Source organism: Vespa velutina, chromosome 6, assembly GCF_912470025.1.
Source record: "Vespa velutina chromosome 6, iVesVel2.1, whole genome shotgun sequence".
Lineage (NCBI taxonomy): Eukaryota > Metazoa > Arthropoda > Insecta > Hymenoptera > Vespidae > Vespa > Vespa velutina.
The window spans coordinates 7,891,274-7,915,599 of NC_062193.1; the positions used below are offsets into that span (position 1 = coordinate 7,891,274).

Below are 24,326 nucleotides of genomic sequence, written 5' to 3' on the forward strand. Positions count from 1 at the left end.
GCCGCTGCGGTTCAACCGCATGCGGTCTGAAGATCGCGGGAATAGATAAAGCGAAATAAAAAAAAAAAAAAAAAAAAGAAAAAATAAAAATAAAAAAAAAAGAGAGGTGAAAAGGATGAACATATAAAAGAGAAATAAGATGGAAAAACCAAAAAAAAGAAAAAAGAAAAAAAAAAGAAATGAAAAAAGAAAAGAAAAAAGAAAACAAAAAAAGAACAGAGAAGAAAAGAAAGAAAAGCATAACTAGATATTATTCCTTGAGTTTCTGTTCCTGTACTTTCTTTGCCGGCTTTTCAGGAAAACTCTTTTCGCTATTTCAGCGATAAAAATGTCCGTACGGAAAGTAACAGGCGAGATGGAGAGAGAAAGAGAGAGAGACAGAGAGACAGAGAGAGAGAGAGAGAGAGACAGAGAGAGATAGAGAGAGAGATAGAGAGACAGAGAGAGAGAAAGCATTAAAAGTACATTCAAGTGAGTCCTCGAACTCGTTCGAAATTCTCGAGGAAAGGAGTACGTATCTTAAAACTACCCGAGAAAAGACGAGGAATGTTATCGATATCGATGTTGCATGATCGATCCCGTAAATTTTCTTATACATATAGATTTATTTATATAGAGTGGATCATCTCTTACTATATCTCGGTTTTACGAGCTAGTATACAACTTTCCCTCTTCCTCTCTCTTACCCGCGCGCACACACACATATATATATATATATATATATATATATATATATATAGAGAGAGAGAGAGAGAGAGAGGGAGAGATATACATACATACATACAGATAAAGAAGGGACAGAGGACAGCCACGAAATGCATCTCTCTCGTCTATGGTGAAGAGCGTGACTCTTGAAACTATTTACTGAAGAGAATCCTTTGAAAGCGGCCAATGGATTGACCTTAGGAAGAAGAATCGACAATGGCTATGCTTTTGAACATATTCAAGGGATGTTTCAACGTTCGCGTGATCGATGGACTATGGTATCAAAGCACGCATACTGGCACATTCTTACTTACATGCTCACACACATACACACACACACACACACACACACACACACACACACACACACATATATATATATATAAGTCTGTATACGAATACGTGTGCAATACAATCGGTAATAACATATATAAGCAATCATCGATAAACCAATGCTTGTTGATTCCGTAGAACTTGAAATTTGCGATTCTCGAGGGATGCTGCAGATACAGAGAGAAAGAGAGAGAGATAGAGAGAGATAGAGAGAGAGATAGAGAGAGAGATAGAGAGAGAGAGAGAGAGAGAGAGAGGGAGAGAAAATAAATGAGCAATGGAAGTTCACACTCGAATTACGTAATGCAATTAACGAGAAGATAATACGAAAATTCTACGAACGCTACAGAATACGATTCGAAGTGTGGATATACGACGCGGGGTAGGCAGAAGAATGGAGGGAGAAGGTACCTAAAGACAGTAACGTAGAATGAACGAGATGTTACTAAAGGATGGTAGAATAGGGTGGCTCAGGGTGAGGAACTGTAATCCAGTTTATCAGGGCGAAGTGCATAAGATTATGCTAAACCCAAGACTAAGCTCCGTCGGATAAACGATATTGCACGTTATGTCAGCTTTTCCTATCTTCCACCACTATCCCCCTCCCCCCTCCCCCCCCCGCCCCACCGCTTATTCCTCAACCCGTTTCTTTCTTCTTTCTTCTTCCGTCTGTATAACCAACATCTTCATAAAAGGGTATGAAAGAAGAAATTTTATGAGTAATCGCGAAGACCCATGGGCATCATGTTCTCATCATCAATAGATTTAATGATTTTCAATTATTTAATAACTCGATCTCTCTCTCTCTCTCTCTCCCAAAAAAATAAGAAAGAAATGTTTAATTTAACGTGATTATATATGTTATGTGTTGTTGCGATAAATGATAATGACATCAAACATCGTAAAGAGACTTCAAACGAAACCATTAAATTGTCTGTTATATCGTCTAAGGATAATAATTATAATCACTTAAAAGCGTGAAATTTATGTTATTATAGTTTGAGCGATCACACGCTGTATAAAGGGACTTATTTTTTTCACGAGGGGAAAAAGTAAAAAAAAAAAGAAAGAAAGAAAGAAAGAAAGAAAGAAGAGAGATCTATATTTAATTTCTCTTTCATTATTTTCTCATTCATTTTGACAAGGTATTTAACCATTTGAATATCAGATAGAGCGATCACGTTATTCCACATTTCATGTCTGTCACAACTGTCGGAGCATCGGATCGCGTTGTTGTGCAATTGACGGCTGAGCTCGGAACTATCGATCGCAAGATTTCGGCAAGACTTCGGCAAGACTTCGATAAGATTCCGGCCAAAAATATTTTTTTCTTTTTTTTTTTTTTTTTTTTTTTTTATCAATGATCCCTGACACTAAAACGATCGACTAAATTTTTCCTACTACGAATCCTAATCACTAAATCACCTTAGTCCACCAATGTGTTTTCGAAAAACAAAGTTAGAAAGAGATTTATGGAAAAATAAGACAAAAAAGGAAAAAGGAGATAAAAAGAAAGAAAGAAAAAAAAAGAAAAAAGAGAGAAAGAAAGAAAGAAAGAAAGAAAGAAAGAAGAGAAATTGGCTTACTTTTTGTTAATTCCTTCCATCGGGAATAGTTCTCGCGCTATTTAAAACGAAGTAGAAACGTCGAGTTATTTCATTATTGCGCATCGCAATAGCATGGCTGTCGCGCCGCGGCAAATTTTAATTACTTTTTGGATAAGAGGCACCAACTCTCAAAACTGTAACGCCAAGAACAAGAGCTCTCGTCAAGGACCACCGGAGAAACTTTCCTCAAAGCGTTACTTGTTGAACTGGAGAGGCAATAAGACTTCGTTATGAACTTCCCTGGAATATTTCCGTCTCATTGTTAGCAAAGATAAGTTCTGAAATAGGCTAAGGACCGCGAGAAGAAGGAAAAAGGAGGAAGGAGAAAAGTTACGACGGGACGTCATAGGATTATCGAGCGACTTCTCCCTCTCTCTCTCTCTCTCTCTCTCTCTCTCTCTCTCTCTCTCTCTCTCTCTCTCTCTCTGAACGTAAGATACACTCCCTAGATTTAACTAAATTTTATCGAAACTTTTGAACGTCTCGATAATACCGTCTAACAACCTCAAAATTCCAACCCGAGTACTATACTTTGATGATACTTGACATCTACTTCTCTCTATTCTCGAGAGAGAGAGAGAGAGAGAGAGAGAGAGAGAGAATACTCAAACGCATCTTCAGAATACCATATGCGAAATTTCCATCGACAGAGAATTAATATTCTACGATGAAACAATCTCATCGAAAGAAATTAAAAGTCACGATCATCGAGTTCACCGTGTTCTTGACGTTACAGGAAAGAGAGGAAGGAAAAAAAAAAAAAAAGAAAAAAAAAAAGAAGAAAAAAATTCGATACACTTCTCCGTGCGGATAAATTTAAGATAAAAAAGAAATGCACATAAAAAATATATGAAATATGAGTAACGAATCGTTGCAACGTTATTATCCCTTTTTCCAATCTCAAAATATTCGAGTTTCAACGTCGAATACGAAAGAAAGCGAACGAGTCTCTATGGAATTGTCGTCTGGAAGACATCGATATGCAAAGTTTCGAGTTCCGAAGTACTACTCGATTCAAATGTTTCACGGTCTTCGAAGTCTCGTGCGATTCATAAATCGGTAATGCGAATTTGAACGCGGGTAGAATGCTTCCTCCCTCTCTCTCTCTCTCTCTCTCTCTCTCTCTCTTTCTCTCTGTCTCTCTCTTTCTCCCTTGACCTTCTTTTGCTCGATTTTTGCTGTTAGAATGACGTGTGTCTGAAGGTTGGATCTTTAAGCGCATATAAGATAGAAACTGGCAAACATGCCTTGGTGAAGATCAAGTAGTTGGCTCGTGTCGAGCTACGATCACCGAAAGTGGAATGAGTAAACAAGAGAGAGAGAGAGAGAGAGAAAGAGAGAGAGAGAGAGAGAGAGAGAGAGAGAGAGAGAGAGAGAGATAGTTGAACGCGTAACGCGAAACGCGGCCGATCTCCAGTGCTTTCACACGCCCCATTTTCCGGCTGAAGCTCTGGCTCACGTACGTTTACTCTGTACCGCGAATATAGATCGCCGAGTGGAATCGAATGGTCGGCCGTCTCGATGGAAATCGAAATTTATGGTCGCACTGTCTATCCCTCTCAGCTCTCACTGTTCACAGAATTCAAGGATGCGCATATCGAACCACAAAAATCCTATCGAAGCGCCGCGTCTCGAATGCGAGAGCTTTTTCACTTTTTTTCTTTTTTTCTGTTTTTCTTCTTTTTTTTTTTTTCTTTTTTCACGATTCGAAACAATACAAAGAGAATAGTGATACATTTAAACATTACGAATTCACATAGAGAATTTTCATCATCAAAGACTACCGACGATCGTATAAATGCTAACCCGTTTAATATGTTTCTCCATCATTCGCGATTTCTATTATTCAAAGATATTCGAAATCGTAATCGTAGAAACTAAGAACATAGACTACAGATTAGAGTAAAGACTAGAGTACAGATAGATTCGTAAATATATTTACATAGATATATATTTAATATGTATATGGGTTATATGAAATCATTGAAAATTCACGATGATTATTCGAACGTAGAGAGGATTATAAAAAGCGACAAGAGAAAGGATCTCTGCTAGGAGACACAAGTTTTTTTTTTCTTTTTTTTTTTTTTTTTTTTTTTTTTTTTCGATCTCATGCTCGATTTTTTCCTTGTCCTTTACGAGAAAAAGAGATAATTATCAAAAGAATAATGTACCTAACGTAATATCTTCGTGCACGTTTACGACGATTATGCGCCTAAGCGAGCACGTAATTAGTTCGTCGGTAGAGTACCGGAAGGAAGTTCGAAGGAAGATCATTAGCCGCACTTAATGCGCCGAAACAACTACTTTCGGAAGTGCCATTAATTTCGGGAAGCGCACGATCTCCTTCGGTGCGCTCTTTCTCTCGCGCGTATCAACGGGCGCGAACAAGAATGCCAGGATTGTATATTATGGGACACGAAACGAACGTTTCGAAATGCACTAAGGAAACGACCGAGAGATAGATAGATAGAGAGAGAGAGAGAAAAGGACAATACGAGGTATAGATTCTATTCGCTATAAGTAACATACAGCAAAGATTTCATTACAGATATGAGAAAATGAGACTGACATCGCAAAACAATGGCAATAACAGCAGCCAATCTATCCATCTTTTTCTCTCTCTCTCTCTCTCTCTCTCTCTCTCTCTCTCTCTTTCTTTTCTTCTTTTCTTCTTACTTACGTAGAAATTCGAGCGTGTAAAAGCACACGTATATTACTTTCCATTAATGTCCATTCGAAAAAGAAAGCATCGCTTCAACGACGGCCATTGATAATATCCTAGCATTAAATCTCAACGGAGAAATTATGATCATGTCTTTTAATTTAATCGTTCAAACGAACTTATATAATTACAATAATATGTTAATATTAAATCGAGTAAATAAGTACATACATATGCATGTATCCCTTTTATCATTTTATCTCTATTATAATGTATAATAATCGTGGATAATTCTTATAAGCTATCTTTAGGACATTACGTTGGTAATACGCCCCTAAAATGACATAAGCGATCGAACTTCCATAATTCGAAATATCTCGAAAGTTTTGTTATCGAAAGAGTTTTCTTGAGTTAGACAGCCGTGGAAAAAAGTAGTATGTAACATTTACGTAACATATAAAATGTATTTTACATATCGTTTCCAAAGTTTCGAGACACATAAAAGAAAGAGAGAGAGAGAGAGAGAGAGAGAAAGAGAGAGAGAAAGAGAAAAGAAGAAAATAGAAAAAGAAAAGAAAAGAAAAAGCTTCAGATTTTTCTTCGTCCTATGAAAAAGTTTGAGCAAAGAAATACGTTATAGCTACTTGTCGAAAAATTGTCACGACTGCGCAAGGTCGATCGAACTATATCTATATCGTATAATATTTATGGCGATCTTTTTTCAAAAAAAAAAAAAAAAAAAAAAAAAAAAAAAAAAAAAAAAAAATATTATAACATATAGAGAGAGAGAGAGAGAGAGAGAGAGAGAGAGAGAGAGAAATGTATAGAATATGTCACGCGATATTCTCCACTCTTTATATTTTTATACAAGAGCAGGTACGTTGAAACATCGTTTGCCAGACGCAATCATACTGGCACGTTGAACTATCGACCTATCCGCGTGCCGATCAACGATAATTCATGTTAAAAAAGCATTTTATTAAGGCCGAACAAGTTTAAAACAATCGGCGTTCGTGTGATACGTTAAACAGCGAAGTGGGTTAATGTAAGAAGTAGGTAATTGGGTATCGATAAACGAATAATTATCCAACGCGAATTTTAAGTTCAAACAATGTCTCGTTGATTTTTATTGCATTTAGATATAGACGTGGAAAAATCTCTTCATCATTTCTTAACTCTCTCTCTCTCTCTCTCTCTCTCTCTCTCCCTTTTGCTCATTTTTCCTTAATAATCGACAATTGCGCATCAAGTGGTTACGCGTACGGTAACAACGATAAGAACGTATAAAAAGGCAACCAGGAGCTCGTTAACTTTCTCAAGTAAAGAAGCACGCTTTCACGCGCGAGATTCGTTCCAATGCGAGTCACGTTATTTTATGCGATTATGCCTTGCTCTTTCTAATGGACATCGAACTTAAAAAACGACGGTTAAAATACGTAATATAGCTTAGTAAGTACGATGACCGATTCGATCTAGAATAAATGATCGATACGATTCTTTTCCTTGCCAATAGAAAATGAAATCTTCAATTATGAAACGAACAATGTATATCAATGTAGGTATTCTATATAAGTCCTAGGTTAAATGGACAATATGAATTTCATGGAATCGTTTAAACGGTCTCCTGCATTTAAATGAACTTACTTCTTAGAAAGAATAAAACGAAGATAACGTGAACAAGTTATATGTTTCCGCGTAACATAATTTAATGTTAATCATCCTATTCTATGTAATATATAATATTTAATAAGTTCGATTTCGATTTTCTTTTTTCACGATATATTCTTGGACGTATCTAACTACGAAATAAAATTTTGATGGATGTTACGATGGACGTAATACTGGTGATCGATGCTTCAAGAGAATTGCCAATTTTAATCAACGATCTAGCTAACGAAACGGCGTTCGCTCGACGTCAGCGAACATCGTTGGTTCGAACTAACTCCGATGGCTGTTTCTGACACAAATTCGAATGCTTTATAAGCCGTGCGCGTTGTATATCTATCCGACACGCCCAAATACACGTGTTGGATCTACAAATGTGCACGTACGACGAACGATGCGTATATACAAACGTGCGACGTTCCATGTTCAGCCAAGCGTAGAACGAGAGTTAAGCTTCGTTAAAGACTACCCCTCTTTCGATCGATAAAAAATATTGATTCTCGTAGGACACGCTGACTAGAATTACTCTTTTTGAACATACATGTGTGTGTGTATATATATATATATATATGTAATATAGAGATAAAGAGTTGTTTGGCTCGATGAAAGCTCGTTAATGTTTCTACTCTTTCGTTCTCGCGTCACATCAAATTACACGCATCTTTTAATCTGAAATTCCACCAAGAGACAATAACTGAGCTGAATGGCTATTAAATGACATTTTATCTTTTTCCTTTTTTCCTCCCCCCCCCCCTCTCCTTTTTTTCCTTTTTTTTCCGTTCGAGGAAGAGATTACAGAGAGTTCGTATAAAATCGTTAACGAGTCGCATTAGTCGCTCCGGTGACCCTAAATATTATACGTTTAAATAAAACGGAAGGTAGTACCAATCACGAACGATTTAAGCTATTTTAACCTTGCACTTTTTCTCGTTATTTCAACCTCTAACAAATTAAATCTCCGTAAAGAAGTGAAGGTAATCGTAAGAAAAGTAAACGAAATTAATGTGAAATCTAGGGTATTTCTTGAGCTAGTAAAAGAAATACAAAGAAAAAGAAAAAAAAAAAAAAGAAAGAAAGAAAGAATAACAAAAAAGAAAAGATAAAGATAAAGACAATTTGAAATAAATTAAATGCGCGTTATTGATAAGACCGATATTATTGCTCTATCCATCGATCAATTCTATCGGGAACAGCTTGTCCATTTAATCCTTTGTTTCAAGAAAATTTCAAAATGACGGCTATTACTTTCGTTAAAATGAACAATACAATTTTGAGATAGCTTGAAGGTTTTCGAAAATATTGCGAAGAAGAAATTCGCCGTCCTCATCCTTTTCGTCGTTCTCGGGGAAAGAATTTTTTTTCTTTTCTTTCTTTTTTTCTTTCTTTGAAGAAAAGAAAAAAAAAAAGAAAAAAAAAGAAGAAGAAGAAGAAGAAAAAAAAAAAGAAAAGAAAGAAAGAAAGAAAAAAAAAAAAAGAAAAAAGCCGATGAAAAACGCTGCGGTCAGTTCCTATCGTCTATACGAGGAAAATTGGGACGAACGATTGAATCGAGAACGTGCCAGGGCAAAACTCAATCTATCCTTCGTTGGAAACTCGAAAAGGAGGACGAGAAGTTCCTTTCCTTCGTTGAGGAACTTCGACGACGTCGAACGTCATCGTTAGGATAGTTGGCGAAAACAAACGTAGTAGTAAGAAGAGAGAAGTTCGATATATCATCGTCTCGGCGGAACTTTCGATTTCGCTGAGGTACGGGAAACTCGAAAGCTATCGAGGATCGTTATACCTACCATGTTTAATCCCCCTTTCCTCGAGAAAGAGAGAGAGAGAGAGAGAGAGAGAGAGAGCTTACACGAATAAACCATCTTGAAAGGGATATAACGAAGGCGGCGAAGAAAACATACGACGTAAGAGAGACGACGACGTAGCGAACGAATAAGGGAATTCCTTCGAGAATTCCGTTTTAAAATGTAAGCTGCCTTACTTCTCCAACGTTCGCGAAATAATCCAACCTTTCTATCTTTCAGCGCGGTCTTAAAGGAGAAACTATGATATCTTGGAACGAACGAACGAACGAACGAACGAACGAACAAAAAGGATTAAACGAAAAGAAAAGAAAAGAAAAGAAATAGGAAAAAAGAAAAAAAAAGTTCGTTCAAATCGAACGGGGAGAGAAAAAGTGATAATTTTTTTTTTTTCTTCTACATTATTTCGACATTGTTACAAATGGGTAAGTAAAAAAGCTTAAAAAAGTATAATAATGATAAGAAAAAATCTTTAAGATCGTTTCAATTCGATATTATATAACTCAAACTTTCGATATTATTCGATATAATTCACGGTTTCATTATTATTACGAGTCCGATTAATATTACGTATATGATAACTAGTACGTTCGTGTTAAAGAGAATACGCGATAAATAGCAGCTTGCTTTTACATTTAAATATTATCGAAGCACGTATCGATTCGAAATGAAACATAATATGAAAGAAAAGCGCGATAAAACGAATGAATGGTAATCGAACGATCTTCATTGAAGTCGACTGAAAACTCCAATTCTCTAGAAACAAATAAATATAACGAGTAAAGAACGAAAAAGAATCATTTCTGGAATCGTTTCTAACGTCGATCTATCTCCATAAGGTACATTAATATTATCTCAAATTTATATTATAATCAGGGTAATCCGACACAGGCCATTAGCCCACAAGCTCTCGTATTAATTGCTTTATCCGGATGTAAACGTGAAATGGTAACGGAAGACCATTCCTGCGAGAACACGATAAACACTTGGAAAGCAACACCTACAAAGCGGCAACGGCAACAGCACCAGCAACAGCAACAGCAACAGCAACATCAGCAGCAACAGCAACAGCAGCAGTCTGGCTTACGATAATGATATTTTATCGGACGAACACGGTGATTATCGATTCCACGTATGCTATTCGACTCTATCTCACCACTAACAAATATCTATCTCATCACGTTGGTTCATTCGCGTCTACATAAGTAGAAATTCCACGGAGAAATCTGGGACAAATTTATCGTGCATTGAAATCGTTTAACGTCCTACCGTAATAAAGGAAATATTTGACTAACTGACTGACTAACTCACTAACTGACTAACTCACTAACTGTCTGACCGACTGACTGACTGACTGACTGACTAACTGCATAGCTGGTTGGCTGATCGAATGGTTCGGCTAGATTCTGTTCCGATCGAGAAGCTCGTGTAATCGTTTGGACAGCTCACCTCTATAAACCACAGTTTCAACGTTTGTCGCTTTCGATAGTTCTATTAACTTGTTACATCTACCGTTTCATATAACACACAGATATGAACGTGAATAATACATTGATAACCAAACGATTCCATTGATTTTCCTATTAACTATCTCTAAAAAGTGAAATAAACAAGGAATCTAAACTAGTAAGATATATTTATTGAGTCCTAATGGAATGATGACGGAAAAGTTTCTAAAACGTCGTATAGAATTAATTCACGATTTCATTAATGAAAATAGTAAGAATTTTCTATGTCCCTCTTAGGGGGACGTTCTCGTGTATATATTTATCGGTCTTCATTATCTGTAGGAAGATCGTGAACGAAATGTAGTCGGGAGTTTCGCGTGGTGTAAATAAAAGAAAAAAGAGAAGAAAAAAAAAAAGAAAGAAAGAAAGAAAAAATAACAAAAAGGAGAAGATTCTAAATCGACTTATTTTCGTGGAAGAAAAGGACGAAATCGAGAAAGTAAAGGGAACGGTCCTACACCGTACTCGAAACAAAAATAGTAAAAGAAGTGCCGTCGATTTTGTAGTTCGAAACACGAAAAGGAAAGACTGTTCCAACGTTTTACGACCAATCTTCTGAAACAATAAAATCAGAAAGAAACAAGAGAGAAAGAAAGAGAGAAAGAAAGAGAAAGAGACAGGGCCACAGAGAAAATCGTCTTACGTTCTTCCATAGATAATTCAACGAGTCCTTGGGTAACTCTAGAGACGAGCATGAGTTTCTCTTGTTCCTTTCCACCTTTTCTCTTTCATTCCTTCTCTTCTCGTTCTTTTGAAAAACTATGGGGTAACGGTGCGAAATAAAATTTTCGTTGGAATGCCGCAGAGATAGTAATTCTTCGACGAACGAGCTATGCCGTTTGAAAACGATTCGACTTGGGCGTCCCTTTCCTTCTCTCTCTCTCTCTCTCTCTTTCTCTCTTTCTCGATCTCATTGCCTATGCGAGTCAGTGGGTTCCCCTAGAAATTGATATGCAGAGAGAGGGAGAGAGAGAGAGAGAGAGAGAGACAGCACCTTTTAACCGTGTGCCATTACCTCTCTCTTCCTATCCTCTTCATACTACTTCTCCACAGTCATCGAATCGTAATTCTCGACACGATAGGAAATCGACACGCTCTCGAATAATTTATGTACGTATACATATAGACACGAAGATATCTCTCGAAGCTAATAGTATACGTAGACGTTTAAAGAGCAACGATTACGATAAAACTGCTCGTAAAGACGAACGATCACAGCTCGATATCAGCGAGAAACATAGTCGTATTTCTGTTTTACTGGTTCGCGATTATTGGTAATCGATGATGGTCGTCATTTAATTCGTTGGATTTTGCGCAGAAAACAAATCCAAAGAGAAGGTCGCTATTGTAAGGAGAGAAAAATGAAGAGGTTAAAGAAAAGAAAAAGACAAATAATAAAAAAATAAACGTTATTATGATCGAACAATGAATGATAAACCTTGAAAGGAACGTTATGATTTATACCGTGCAAATTGTCGAGCACGTGATTAAATTCCCCATATCTTGCTCCGAAAACGGGGATCACAGTCAAAAATTATGCCGTACCTGAAACAAAAAGAATAATTTTCCTTTTTAATCCATCTACTTGAACGTATTTATTACGATTAAGTAATAATATCACGAACGTTTCAATAATAAAATAACGATTTTTTTTTTTTTTATCTATAAACTACGCATGCGCAATAAAAAAAAATTGTTTAAAATCCAATATTATTTTAAAATCGTGTGATATTAATATATTACTAATCGTAGATCTCTTTAACTTCGAAGAAGTCGAAACCATCGAAGAAAGAGCAAAATCAGCGGTCAGTTTATTTCGATCTCGAAGGGTCTGTTATAGACAGGAAGGAATATATACATCTAAAATGAGAACGAATTATGACGGATCGTTCAAGTTTTTGACGCGTACAAAATTACCTTTTACGAATTATATTCTTAAAAAAAGAAATGACAAAAGATATTGGCTTCACTTATCAATTTTCTGAGCGAAGCTCGAAATTATCAACGAATATACGAAAGTTCATAATAATATGCATTAAGCAATCATTATAGATGAAAATCTTCAAAAATGGTATTCCATTATTTGTGGAGTTTAATATTAAGAACTAAAAGTGGTTTTATGCTAATTACTATTACTATTGTCTCTCTGTGTGTATATATATGTGTGTTATACGTGCGCGAGATTGTGCATGTATTTCTCGTTGAAAAAGAAAATAAATCTCACTTAATTTCTTATTGGCTACATTCCAGAAAGTAACATGAAAGAAATAACGTTTAAAAGTATCGGAGAAAAATTATCGGCTACTATGAATCCACATTCCTCTCGACTCTTCTATTTTCCATTCTCTCTTTTAATCTTATTATTTTTATTTTTTTTTTTTTATTTTTAAGTTTTATATATAAAACTTCATAAAAGAAAAAGGAAGAAATAAAAGAAGAATGAATCGCGTTCGCACTATCAAGACTCAAAGTAAAAATTTACGACCTTCCTCAGTTACAGATTGTCCACGATAATAGTATGGACTATTAAAAAAAAAAAAAAAAAAAAAAAAAAAAAACTTTCAGCAAACGGAAGCATAATAACGTGAGATGCGATCTATCAAGGACAAGACACCATTCTATTTCTTTTCTACCAACCCTTCTTTCCGTTTCGTAGAGAGAGAGAAAGAGAGGGAGAGAGTTTACTATAGAGAAAGAAATGAAATTAACGACTGAAAATAGATAAGACTCTTATCTCTCTCTCTCTCTCTCTCTTTCTCTCTTCCATCTCTCTCTTTTTTAAGAGTACCATAAAACAAGCGTAAGTTCTAAGAAGCGTCGAATCTTTAATAAGATTCTATCAAGCCATGATAAAAAGTAAAACGTTCCTTTTCGGAAATGTCGAAATTCCGAGAACATAGATGAATCCCGAAGAAAATTATTTCATCGGGAAGAAATGATAGAAAAACCACCCTTTGCCATCGTAAAAATTTGATATCTATATAATATATGTAGAGACGATTTCTACGAACGATACTAAGGAAGGAAGAAACTACGATAGAATAGACGACTGTAAAATCGATGTCGTAAGAAATGTACGCGTCTAAAATTCAATTCACGAATTTATCCTGCAAAAATATGCTCGGCACCCTTTTACTACGAAGGGTAGGGAGAAGAATCGTTATATTTTCTTCTTTCTTTCTTTCTTTTTCTTTTTTTTTTTGTTTTGTTTCCATGGCATCTCCAAAATGGATGATCTACTTACGTATATATCGCATAACTTTATCATGATTTACGCATCACTTTAGGTCACACAGGGTAATCATATGACGCACGAGCGCCAGGCTTTCTCCGCTATTGTCGAGAAACGAAGAGGGTGGAATGCGTGAGGCACGTATACAAACGCGTTCAGAATTTTTTATCGTTGTTCCCCCTCTTCCTATCTCTTTCTCTCTTTCTCTTTCTCTCTCTCTCTCTCTCTCTCTCTCTCTTTCTCTCTCTCTTTCTCTCTCATTCATTTCTTAACTTCTAAACGCAAGAACGTACATCCAACGAGTTTGAAACGCGTTTATCGGGTTTAGAAGCGAAGAAGAAGAGTCCCCGCAGATCACTTCTCTCGACAACTATATTATATTCCATTAGGATAACTTTCAACTGTCCACGGCTTGTTTCTCATCAAACTGTTAATAAATGTTATATCGTGATAACGAACTTTATATAATAAAATTACGTGAAAGACAGTTAGGCAACAGTATGCGATATATAGATTAAACCGCGTGACAAAATTCACGGTAAGAGAAATATTCTGGCTCTCGCACATGCTCGTTACTTTTCTTCCAAAATTCCCTTTGAAAAATTGACAATCGATCGCGTTTCATATTCCAAGTGACTTTTGAAAGGTCCTTTGCAAAGAAATAGAATAGAAATTCTCCGATCGAAAAGACAAATTCGAATCGTGAAGGTGGTACTAACACTTAGAGATAATAAAAAGTCGGTATTTCACATGAATCACGTACTTCGTTTCTCGCTTTTATTATCGAAATCGATATCTCCGTAAGAGGATAAAAATAAGATCGATTTTTCATCTACTTATCATTGAAAAAGTATGAGTAAAAAAGAAAAAAAAAAAAAAAAAGAAGAAAAAAAAAAAGAGATAGAAAATAGAAACGATCGAGGGAGAAAAATAAAAGAGATAAAGGGTGATAGACGTGAAAAATCGACAAAAATGTGTCTCTGTATATCTTCCCAAGGTAGTATACATAAAGAAACGCGTTTCATACTATGAGCGTGGCATGATTCGTAGGACTTCTCTCTCCCTTTCTCTCTCTCTTTCTCTCTCTCTCTCTCTCTCTCTCTCTCTCTCTCTCTCTCTCTCTCTCTCTCTCTCTCTCTCTCTCTCCAGCCCTTTGATTTTCCAGCCCGGAGGGTTTGATCGTGAGCCGGCTACAAACAGGATCTGATTAGACGAACGAGTGATCGATCGATCCGAATTCTGAATCAGAAATTCGTGGTTGGTAACGCGTTGCTCTTTCTCCTCTCTCTCTCTCTCTCTCTCTCTCTCTCTCTCTCTCTCTCAAAAGATCTCTCTAGAGAGAGAGAGAGAGAGAGAGAGAGAGAGATTTTCTATCCTTTTCGCTTAAGTACTCAAACACGTATTCGCATAGAAGAGAAAGACGAGAGAAATAGGAAAATCATCTCTATTGACTTTGACAAATACAACAAGATAGACGAAGATAGATCAAGGAAAAGAGTAATGAGAGAGAAAAAGAGAGAGAGAGAAGAGAGAGAGAGAGAGAGAGAGAGAGAGAAGCAAAATTCCGTTGATGGAGGTGAGTACGCACCACCAGAGACACCTCATTAGCCTACATCAGAGTTTAGGGTACCAATTAGCATAGCTGTGAGTCTTCGTTAGACCAAAGACTTGTGTCTACTTCCTCGTTCTGCTTCTTGGAAACATACCGATCTATAGGACGTGTACGTAAGTACGTAGGTGATACTATATACACACTACACACATGGGGGTTACATGGAGGCAATGGCCGCCTACTCTCTGTTCTCGAACATTGATAGATCGCAACTTCCAAAGAGAATTTCGACAGCTGCGCGGAAACCGCTTTCATTGGAAGATAACCGAACGCTATCCGACCGATCGATATGTTAAAATTGAGTCTACGTCGTTATCGACGTTGGATTAGGAAAGAGACAGAGGTGGAGGGGACTAGTGGTAATGGTGTAGTGATGGTATACCCAACGAAGGGTAGCACAAGCCTTTAGGGCTGTTTCAGGATTTGGAGACATATCGATTTTGTCTCCGCGATACCAGACGCGTTTTTGTCGTATCGTTCACGACGCCTCACGAATGCCCACGTAATATTCAGAATTTTCATTCGTTTCTTCATACTGTTTTCTTTTTATTTTCTTTTTATTTTCTTTCTTTCTTTTTTTTTTTTTTTTTTTTTTTTTCCTATTCGTCTCTTTTATATTCGAGACAAAATGAATGAAAATGAAATAATATCGAGGCAGAAGGATGATTGAATGTGCTGGCTTTGCTTTTTCTTCGATCTTTCGAAAAAGAAAAAAAAAAAGGAAAAAAAAAGGAAAACTCTTTCGATACAAATTGTAATGATGACCTTGGAAATTCAACAAACGTCAATTTTTCGAGCATTACTTCGAACTACAATGAACGTTGACCTTTTTTTTTCTCTTCGTGTCACGCGAGTCTTACATTGTGTTTAAGAATTCTAATTTGAGTATCGTGCAAAAAGCTTTATGGGGCTTTTCAACAATGTACGTACGAGCACGCAAATGACGCTCGTCTTCGGTTCTTTCGTGTCGGAAATAATACGATAATTGTCGCTGGGGGAGGGGAAGAGGGAGGGGGGAAGGGGGAGGGGGGGAGGTTACAACTATTTTTTAAGGGACGATAATGCGTCAGAGAAATATACGAAGGTATATAAGGGGCACGATTGTTATCAAGGGTGCGCATACAAAACGTTAATTAAAATCTACTCGAGATTTCGTGCATTCTCCTCCCTTCCCTCCCTCTTCTCACTCTCTCTCTCTCTCTCTCTCTCTCTCTCTCTCTCTCTCTCTCTCTCTCTCTCTCTCTCTCTCTCTCTCTCTCTTTTCGATTGTTTTGCGTACGATAAAAGAAAAGAGTACCTATGGAGCTTCTTCAACAAGAACCACTCATCCGAGAGTACTCAGTACGAAGAGAAGGCCACAGGAGAGAATGAAAATAAGCAAAAGGGAACGTATCGTTGATTTGAATGAAGGCTCCTCTCGTTTATGTAATGTGCCTACGTCATCGTCATTAAAAACGATACGAGAATACAATGTAAAGAACATATGAGACTCGATAAAGAAACACCTGCGATAAAATTTATTTTGAAATGAAAAGAATGGAAATAATAAAATAAAAAGAAAAGAATAAAAAGAAAAGAATAAAAAGGAAAAGAGAAAATGGCAGAAGAAGAAGAAAAAAGAAAAAGTCAAAGGAAAAAATAATTTCACAGATATAGAGAGATTCGTAAAACGAAATAAGCTTTTATAAAAGTTTTTCCGTAATTTCTATTCGGCCTTATCGAAAATAATGTCCTATTTCTCGTAACATTGGCATATGACAGATACATCAGATGGATAACAACGACTCAAGAAAGAGAGAGAGAGAGAGAGAGAGAGAGAGAGAGAGAGAGAGAGAGAGTGGAGAATGGAGAATAAACCGTAAGAAAATGCGAGACAAAAGTTGCAACGACGCTCACGCGCACCTCGCGCAAGAATAAAGTTAGCGTACGAAATACTATTTGCACAAGAAGCGGTAAACTCGAAACTCTTGGCCGGAAAGTTTCTCAGGTAACTTTCCGAGTTGTAAAATCAAGGGGCGCGCCATGTTCCTACCATCTCTTTCCCTTTATCTTTATCTCTATCTCTCTCTCTCGCTTTCTCTTTCTCTCTCTCTCTCTCTCTCTCTCTCTCTCTCTATCTCTCTCTCTCTCTCTATCTTGTATCTTCCTTAACTTCTTACTCTTCTCTTTCTTTCTCACCAAAGAAACGAAGGGATCGCGAGGGACGAATATCGTCGACAGAATCGAAGTATCGTAAAAGAAACGCGCTTATCGCCAATTTCATCGTGCAATTTCTTCGAACACGAAAGCAAAATGTGTTGGTATCATTCTGTGCCAGCTGTTAGATTGCTACTGCTGCTGCTGCTACTGCTACTGCTGCTGCTATTGCCACTACTACTACTACTACTACTACACTACTACTACTATCTCACTATTTCTACTTTTTATTTAACTTCCATGCCGCCGTCGTCGCCACCTTCTCCTCCCACCGTCACCACCCTTCCTTCATCCCTTTTTTTTTTGTCCTTCAATCAAGAAAGATAAGCCTCCTGCGAACGTTTTATCCCATCGAAAACGTTCGATTTGCAATTGATATGGAATTTAGTCAAACACGAATCTTTTTGTTTTAACGAAAGACAACGTATGCGGGCTGTTTACTGATCTATAAAAGAGTTGTCTTGCTTCAAAGCTTCGATCATGATGTGAAGAGGATACTTTGATTGACTCTAACATTTAATATTAAATTTACGGATATCGATTGTGTGTGTGTGTGTGTGTGTGTATATATATATTTATTGAAACTAGTCATATTATGACGGATACATTGAAATGAAAGGTTTATTCATTACGGCATTAGCTTATATCATTATATCAATTAAAGTCTTAACATAAATCGCTAAAGAAATAATATTTATATAAGAAATACAAATGATATTGATATGAAAAAATACTCGGGTTATTTTTATTTCCACTCTAACTCTCTGTCTTTCTTTCACACGTAAAAATATATTTAATTATTATAATATATAAAATTATTTCTTCTAAACAATAAAAAAACGTATCTATCTGTAGATCAATGAAATAGAATCGTATGTATTTTAATTCAATCAATTATTAAATCGAATATAAAAGAATTCAAAGAAAGAACGATAATTAAACATCGTAACTATATATCGACGACGTAATTGATCAATTTATTCATAGGAATTACGTTCAAATGCTAATCGTCAAAGTTAATAGATATGACCTCGAGCATAAAGACAATAAGCTCGTAATAATCGACAGGACAAGTTTATTCACCTATTCGCATCTCGCTCATTAGTATTCCACGGGATTCATGCGAAAGAGAAAAATAAAGATCGGTGCCAAGGAAACCTGTTTCGCTTTTGTACACAGAAAGGTTCAACGTTACGAGCGCGTTGCGTAAGCAACAAACCAAGTTAGGAATTAAATGATATCATGCATTCGATAACACATGACTATTAGCATGAGAAACATCATGGTCACTACCGGTATTATTTTTTGATCATCTTTTACCATAGACAAAAAAAAAAATCTTTGCATTGCTAAAAAATGAATTTCTCGCAAATCTAATACGATCGATAACAAGAAATAAAAAGTTTTATTAATGGAATCGATACTGTGAATGAACTATAAGAAAACACATGAACGATGTTAACGCGATTTTATTCTTAAATTTACCTATTTCTTATCAGTCTTTTGTAAAACATTAACGTAATCGTATATGTAGACTTTAATACAATTTTATTTCTATCTCCAAAAATATTCATAAATCAGACGTTAATGCGATTTTATTTCTATCACCTATTTGATACAATCAAAAATAATAATGCAATAAATAATAAAAAAACCTATTTTAATTATTCCCGTCTGCGTTCCATTTTCTGAATGAAATTGCGAATTTGTTTCATTATCAAAGTTTCGTTCAAAGTACTTTTGTAATTATTAACAACATAAATATTCTTTGTACAATCGATAAGTTTGAGAGCAAAGAGACTCTCGTACTCGATTGAATCGAGAGCGAGAACACGTACGTGTAGACGATTCCGAAAGGTAAATCATGATGTAAAGGAAAAAATTAGATTTCCTCTTAGAAAATCGTTTCCTGGATCTAGGGATTCGCTTTTGGCCAACGTTTCCGCTACGTCGGCCGGTTGGACGATTAATAGTTTAATTTAGCCTTCTCCTGACGCGGCGCTACCGACGATTACGCGCAAATATTTGCTAGAACTAACGGCAGCTCGATAGAAACGCGTCTACTTTCCTCTTCTACAGTTTCTCTCTCTCTCTCTCTCTCTCTCTCTCTCTCTCTCTCTTTCTACTTCTAGTAGGTATAACTATTTCTCCTGCAAAGAGACGTTTTGATCGAGCTTTTGATAACAGTAAAAGCTTCGATCCGTACGATCGAACGTACGTTATAGGTCGAATTAATGGAAAGCCGCATCGGGACGCAAGGATCACCATTATTTTCGTCCTGCGTTAATCCGAGAAAATCCGTTCTACCGTTCAAATATTCGCTTTACCGTTAACTGCCGAGCCATTTGTTCATAAATATTTATGCTCCCAAAATCTCCTGAACCAAATGAGCCATACATCTTTCTCTCTCTCTCTCTCTCTCTCCCTCTCTCTCTCTCTCTCTTTCTCCATTTTTACATCCTGCATCCTGCACCACCATCTCTATACTCTTTTATCATGATGACATACTTTTTCATATTTTTTTTCCCCCTCCGAACGTTTATGCAAAATTTTCTACGATATCGTAAAACTCTTCATATTGATATTACGATAAGCCGCATTTAATTGACTCCCTTATCTAACTTTTCGATCGGTCACTCGGAATCGCTAAAATTGCATCGACACCGATAACATCGTCGAGAAATAAATTTACAATTTTTAGTGAAAACTGCGTGAAGTTACCTGTTCTGATAATGTTCGTTGAAAAACAATGACATTAAAACGATTTTAATGGAAAAATCGAAAACCGAGGCTATTGCGCGCGTTAAGGAATTTTGTAGAATTGCAAAGCCGAAAAAAAAGGAAATGATCGTCATACGTCTTTTAATTTCTTCTGTCAAATTGTCGCTTTCTCGATCAAGTTCTTTATTATTATTATTATTATTATTATTATTATTAAAGATGAAATTTATGAGAAAGAAAAAAAGAAGGACGAAGAAACTTTCTGTATAAGGATTATTCTCTCATATTGATCATCGTGTGCCATTTATTCTGTGCCAAGTAATCTGATTAAAGTTTCTCCTAAGAATCACTTTCGACGTATACGAGAGAAACGTTTATAGCAATTCAGAATGGATCATCGATTTGCACGAAGAATCGTTCATATTGTTGTCACGAAGTGTTAACTACTATATACCGTTCTCGTCTTTCTGTGGCGTATTTCTATACGTATATACGTATATGTATATCGACAAGACGAATAATCCTAGATACGAGTGCTCTTCGTGATAGATGAGTCTGTCGTTAATAATAATGGCGTTTGCTTGTCGTTCGTACACTTCGTCGGACGACGCATTAAATCACTCACGTTCGTTCGTGAGCCGTATTTTTTACTTCAAAAAAAATTCCGCTCTCTATTTTCCGTTCTCTTCCTTAATCAAAAAAAAAAAAAAAAAGAAAGAAAGAAAGAAAGAAAACCTTTCTACCAATTATCATTAAATCGAAATCATCCTTATATTCGTCTTATCTCACGTTAGATTATAGACTTAGCATTGTCTTTTCGAAATAAATTGCACGCAATTAATCCGAAACGTTTCCCATGAAAACTATGGCGAACGATGAAAGGACGTTGATTCTATTAAGACTGTCTTCTACACTTGATCCTAAATAAAGATTCGGAGACATTGACAAAGATTAGATTTGTCCTTCTCCCTACTGAGAATGAAGAGAGAAGGACGAATGGTGATTCTTTAGCTTTCAGATGCAGATGCAGATTTCATTGTAAACGATCGTTGAGTGATATCTAAAATGAAATTTACCTTAGTAGTTATCAACCCGTTATAATTAATTCCCTTTAATGATAAAAGAGAATATCTCAGAAATTCTACAAATAATAGACGTAAAAAAGAACGAAGAGATAATATTTAATACGCGGAGTATATGACTGAACGTTTAAACTCTTTCCCTCTTTCTCTTTCTTTCTCTCTTGCAATTTCCAGGCGCAAGGTGGTCCATTAAAGTGGAAAATTTCATCTCAGAATATATCAAGTGCCAACTTAATTGCGACACTTTATCATGAAAAAGAGTCACATTCTTTTCGTTACTTCGAATAAATTCTAACATTTCGTCGGAGTTATTTCTCGTCTCTCTTGCAACTTTCATGCTTCGATCAAGATATTTCGATCTTGATTTTTATGAATTTAATTCTTACCATGCGATAGTAGGATATACGGTATATCAAGATTTATGACTGTGATTAAACCATTTTCTTAGTTTAATGATTGAACCATTAAATCTATAAAAAAAAAAAAAAGTCTATTGAATAATAATGAGATTGAGAGATATCAAATCACATATGTAAAAAAAAAAAAAAAAAAAAAAGAAAAAGAAAGAAATAGAAATAAATCGATAAAATAAAACGATCCTCCACCATTCGGCATAGCATCGATAATAGGTTTTCAAAACCACCGAAATATTTGTCTAAGCGTTTGAAAACTTTTCGGATCCGAGAGTAAAGATTCTTCTTAGTTACACAAAATGCCCTACCAAAATCCGTCGAAAACTTGCTCTAAAACTTAAAAGACAGAGAGTTTTAGCTTGAATCGGAAGAATTCTTCAAAGTTTCACGAAGATATTTAAGTGCTTTCAGAAGAATCCGAGTAAAATGATTACATACAGATAGACCAGCGTTTTGTCGAGTTTGTGTGAAAAGAAATTTAATGGATAAAAAGAATGAAATTATTTCAAAAAATTTCTAACGTTTTTCTTATTCGCATAATTTAATCGTAATACTGTGTTTCACCGATGACGCTTGTAGTAATCTCGTCGTTCTTCTATCTTTCTCTCTCTTTTTCTCCCCCTCCCCTCTCTCTCTCTCTCTTTATCTATTCCGCACGTTAATTAGCTCACGAACGCCTCTCACTTTCATATAGCTTTCATCTACGACCATTGACACATTTGCTTATATCCATATCTTGTATGTTGCCTCTCTTTCACCGACGCGTAACTTACTGTTCCGTGAATGTAACTTCCTCACGCAAGAATTACGCATATCAAAGAGTTGCAAATTAATTCGAGAGATGCAAAATAGAATCTTTCTTCGAACTCACAAAAAAAAATGGTAATATATCTTAGCAGTTTGTAGAGACGGCTTCGTAAAAAACAAAATGTTTTTTTCCAAAAAGAGATCGAGGGAGAGGGAGATGGTAGAGAGAGAGAGAGAGAGAGAGAGAGAGAGAGAGAGAAAGAGAGAGATGAAAAAAAATGTTGATAATTCTCCCGTTCCCGAAGCTTTTTCATTTGTTACCGAAAGAACTGGAAATAGGCGTATCCCGATATATCCACGATAGGAAAACTAGTGCGGTAATTTTTTGTGATCGGTCTCTTTTCCCAAATGGATCGTTCATTATCGTCGAGAAGAAGAGTTAAAGGTGGTATAGCAATGATAGTGATAGTAACAGTGATGGTGGAGATGGTAGTGGTGGTGGTGTTAGTGATAGTGATGGTGTCTCGATGGTGGCAGAGTAGAGGCGGAATAAAGTTTCGAATATGCATGGCCGTGCAATTCGTGCGGTCCCCAGAGGTGCAAAGTTGAACGGGCAAAAAGCAATGGGAAAAAAAAAAACGATGGTAGAGATGAAGGGAAAAGGTAGCTAGAGAAAAAGCAAGCAAAGGGTGGGACTATGGATGGAGAGAAAGAGAAAGAGAAAGAGAAAGAGAGGGGGGGGGGGGGGGACGTTCCGCCGTCGGCCATTCATTTTCATTCGGTGAATGCGTTACAGGAACGCAAAAGTTTTCCAAGCTCCCACAGAGACGATACGTAATCCCTCTACACTAGCGAAGACGACGAGGAAGAAAGGAAAAAGAAGGTTGAGAAGCGAAAACTTGGAACTATTTTCACGACCTAGAATTTTCCACGAGGTTAAGGTTACCCCCCAAAGTCATGAGAGATATAAATTGATCTTCGTTAAAATTTCGATTTTATATAAAGGTTGAATAATGAATTTCAATTGTATCCATTACTTATAAAATAAAATAAAAATTAAATTATTTAAACGTAAATTCAGTCACAATTTGCCAAATGCAGATTAATCAACTGGACAATGAAAATTTCGTTAACGTTATTCATAAAATCGCCAACCGGTCTTCAAATAAGTTTGTAAAGCATGCTAATGTATAAATAGTATATATGTATCTCAGCGCGATGCAGCGGCACGTTTAAAATATAATATGCTTACACGTATCATTAAATATGTAATCCGTATAACGAGATCGTAAAAATTTTCAACCAATTTTCCATCGCGATAACGCACTTATCTGCAATAATATATAATATATTTTGTTCCCTGCCCCACATTTTATCCTTGAAAAATAATAGGATGATTTTTATCAATATGCGAGATAACAAAAATTATTCTCTTAAAAAATGCAAAAAATTAAAAGAAACAAGGAACAAAAAATGCGAACGAATGCGATTAACTTTAATCATGTGACCATCTAACATTCGATAAATTTAATATAGCCACGGCATCGAACGGAAATTGTCTATTTTTACATTTTACATCAATTAATATTTTACATTCGCTAACAAATTTTTCGTTCGAATAATACGAATTGTAAAAGAAAAAATATATATAAAAACGAAGAGAAATGGATAATATGTATGCAAATGAAAATATAAAGAATTTAATTATTGATCATGAAAAAGACGAGAAAAAAAAAAAAAAAAAAAAAAAATATTCAATGTCGCAGTCAAGAGTATAGAATATTTTAACATCCGCGAAAAAAGCTCGAAACCAAGCGTACAATTGCCGAAAGGTAACGCGGAGAAATCAAATAAGCTCTCACTGTCCGTCTCTTCTGTCAAGCACGAGATCCAACATTTTCCCGACTAAAAATAAATAAAAAAAAAATAAATAAAATAAAAAAATAAAAAAATAAAAAATAAAAAAAAAGAAAAATAGAAAATAAAACGAGGAAAAAGGTGCGAGCTGTCCACATATCAATCCGAAGCCTCTGAAACG

At 36.0% G+C, this 24,326-nt stretch overlaps 1 protein-coding gene across 2 annotated transcripts in view; it reads right to left on the reverse strand.

The window, feature by feature from the left end:
- Positions 1-24,326, reverse strand: part of LOC124950125 (leishmanolysin-like peptidase) — a 256,379-nt gene that overhangs the window by 220,292 nt on the left and 11,761 nt on the right. Inside the window, exon 2 of one of the 2 annotated variants that reach the window (XM_047496395.1) lies at positions 11,750-11,830. The exons of the other annotated variant lie outside the window; for it this stretch is intronic. Coding sequence (XP_047352351.1) covers positions 11,750-11,785 — 36 coding nt within the window. The 5' untranslated portion in view covers positions 11,786-11,830. The remainder of the gene's footprint in view (positions 1-11,749; positions 11,831-24,326) is intronic. 2 annotated transcript variants of the gene reach the window in all.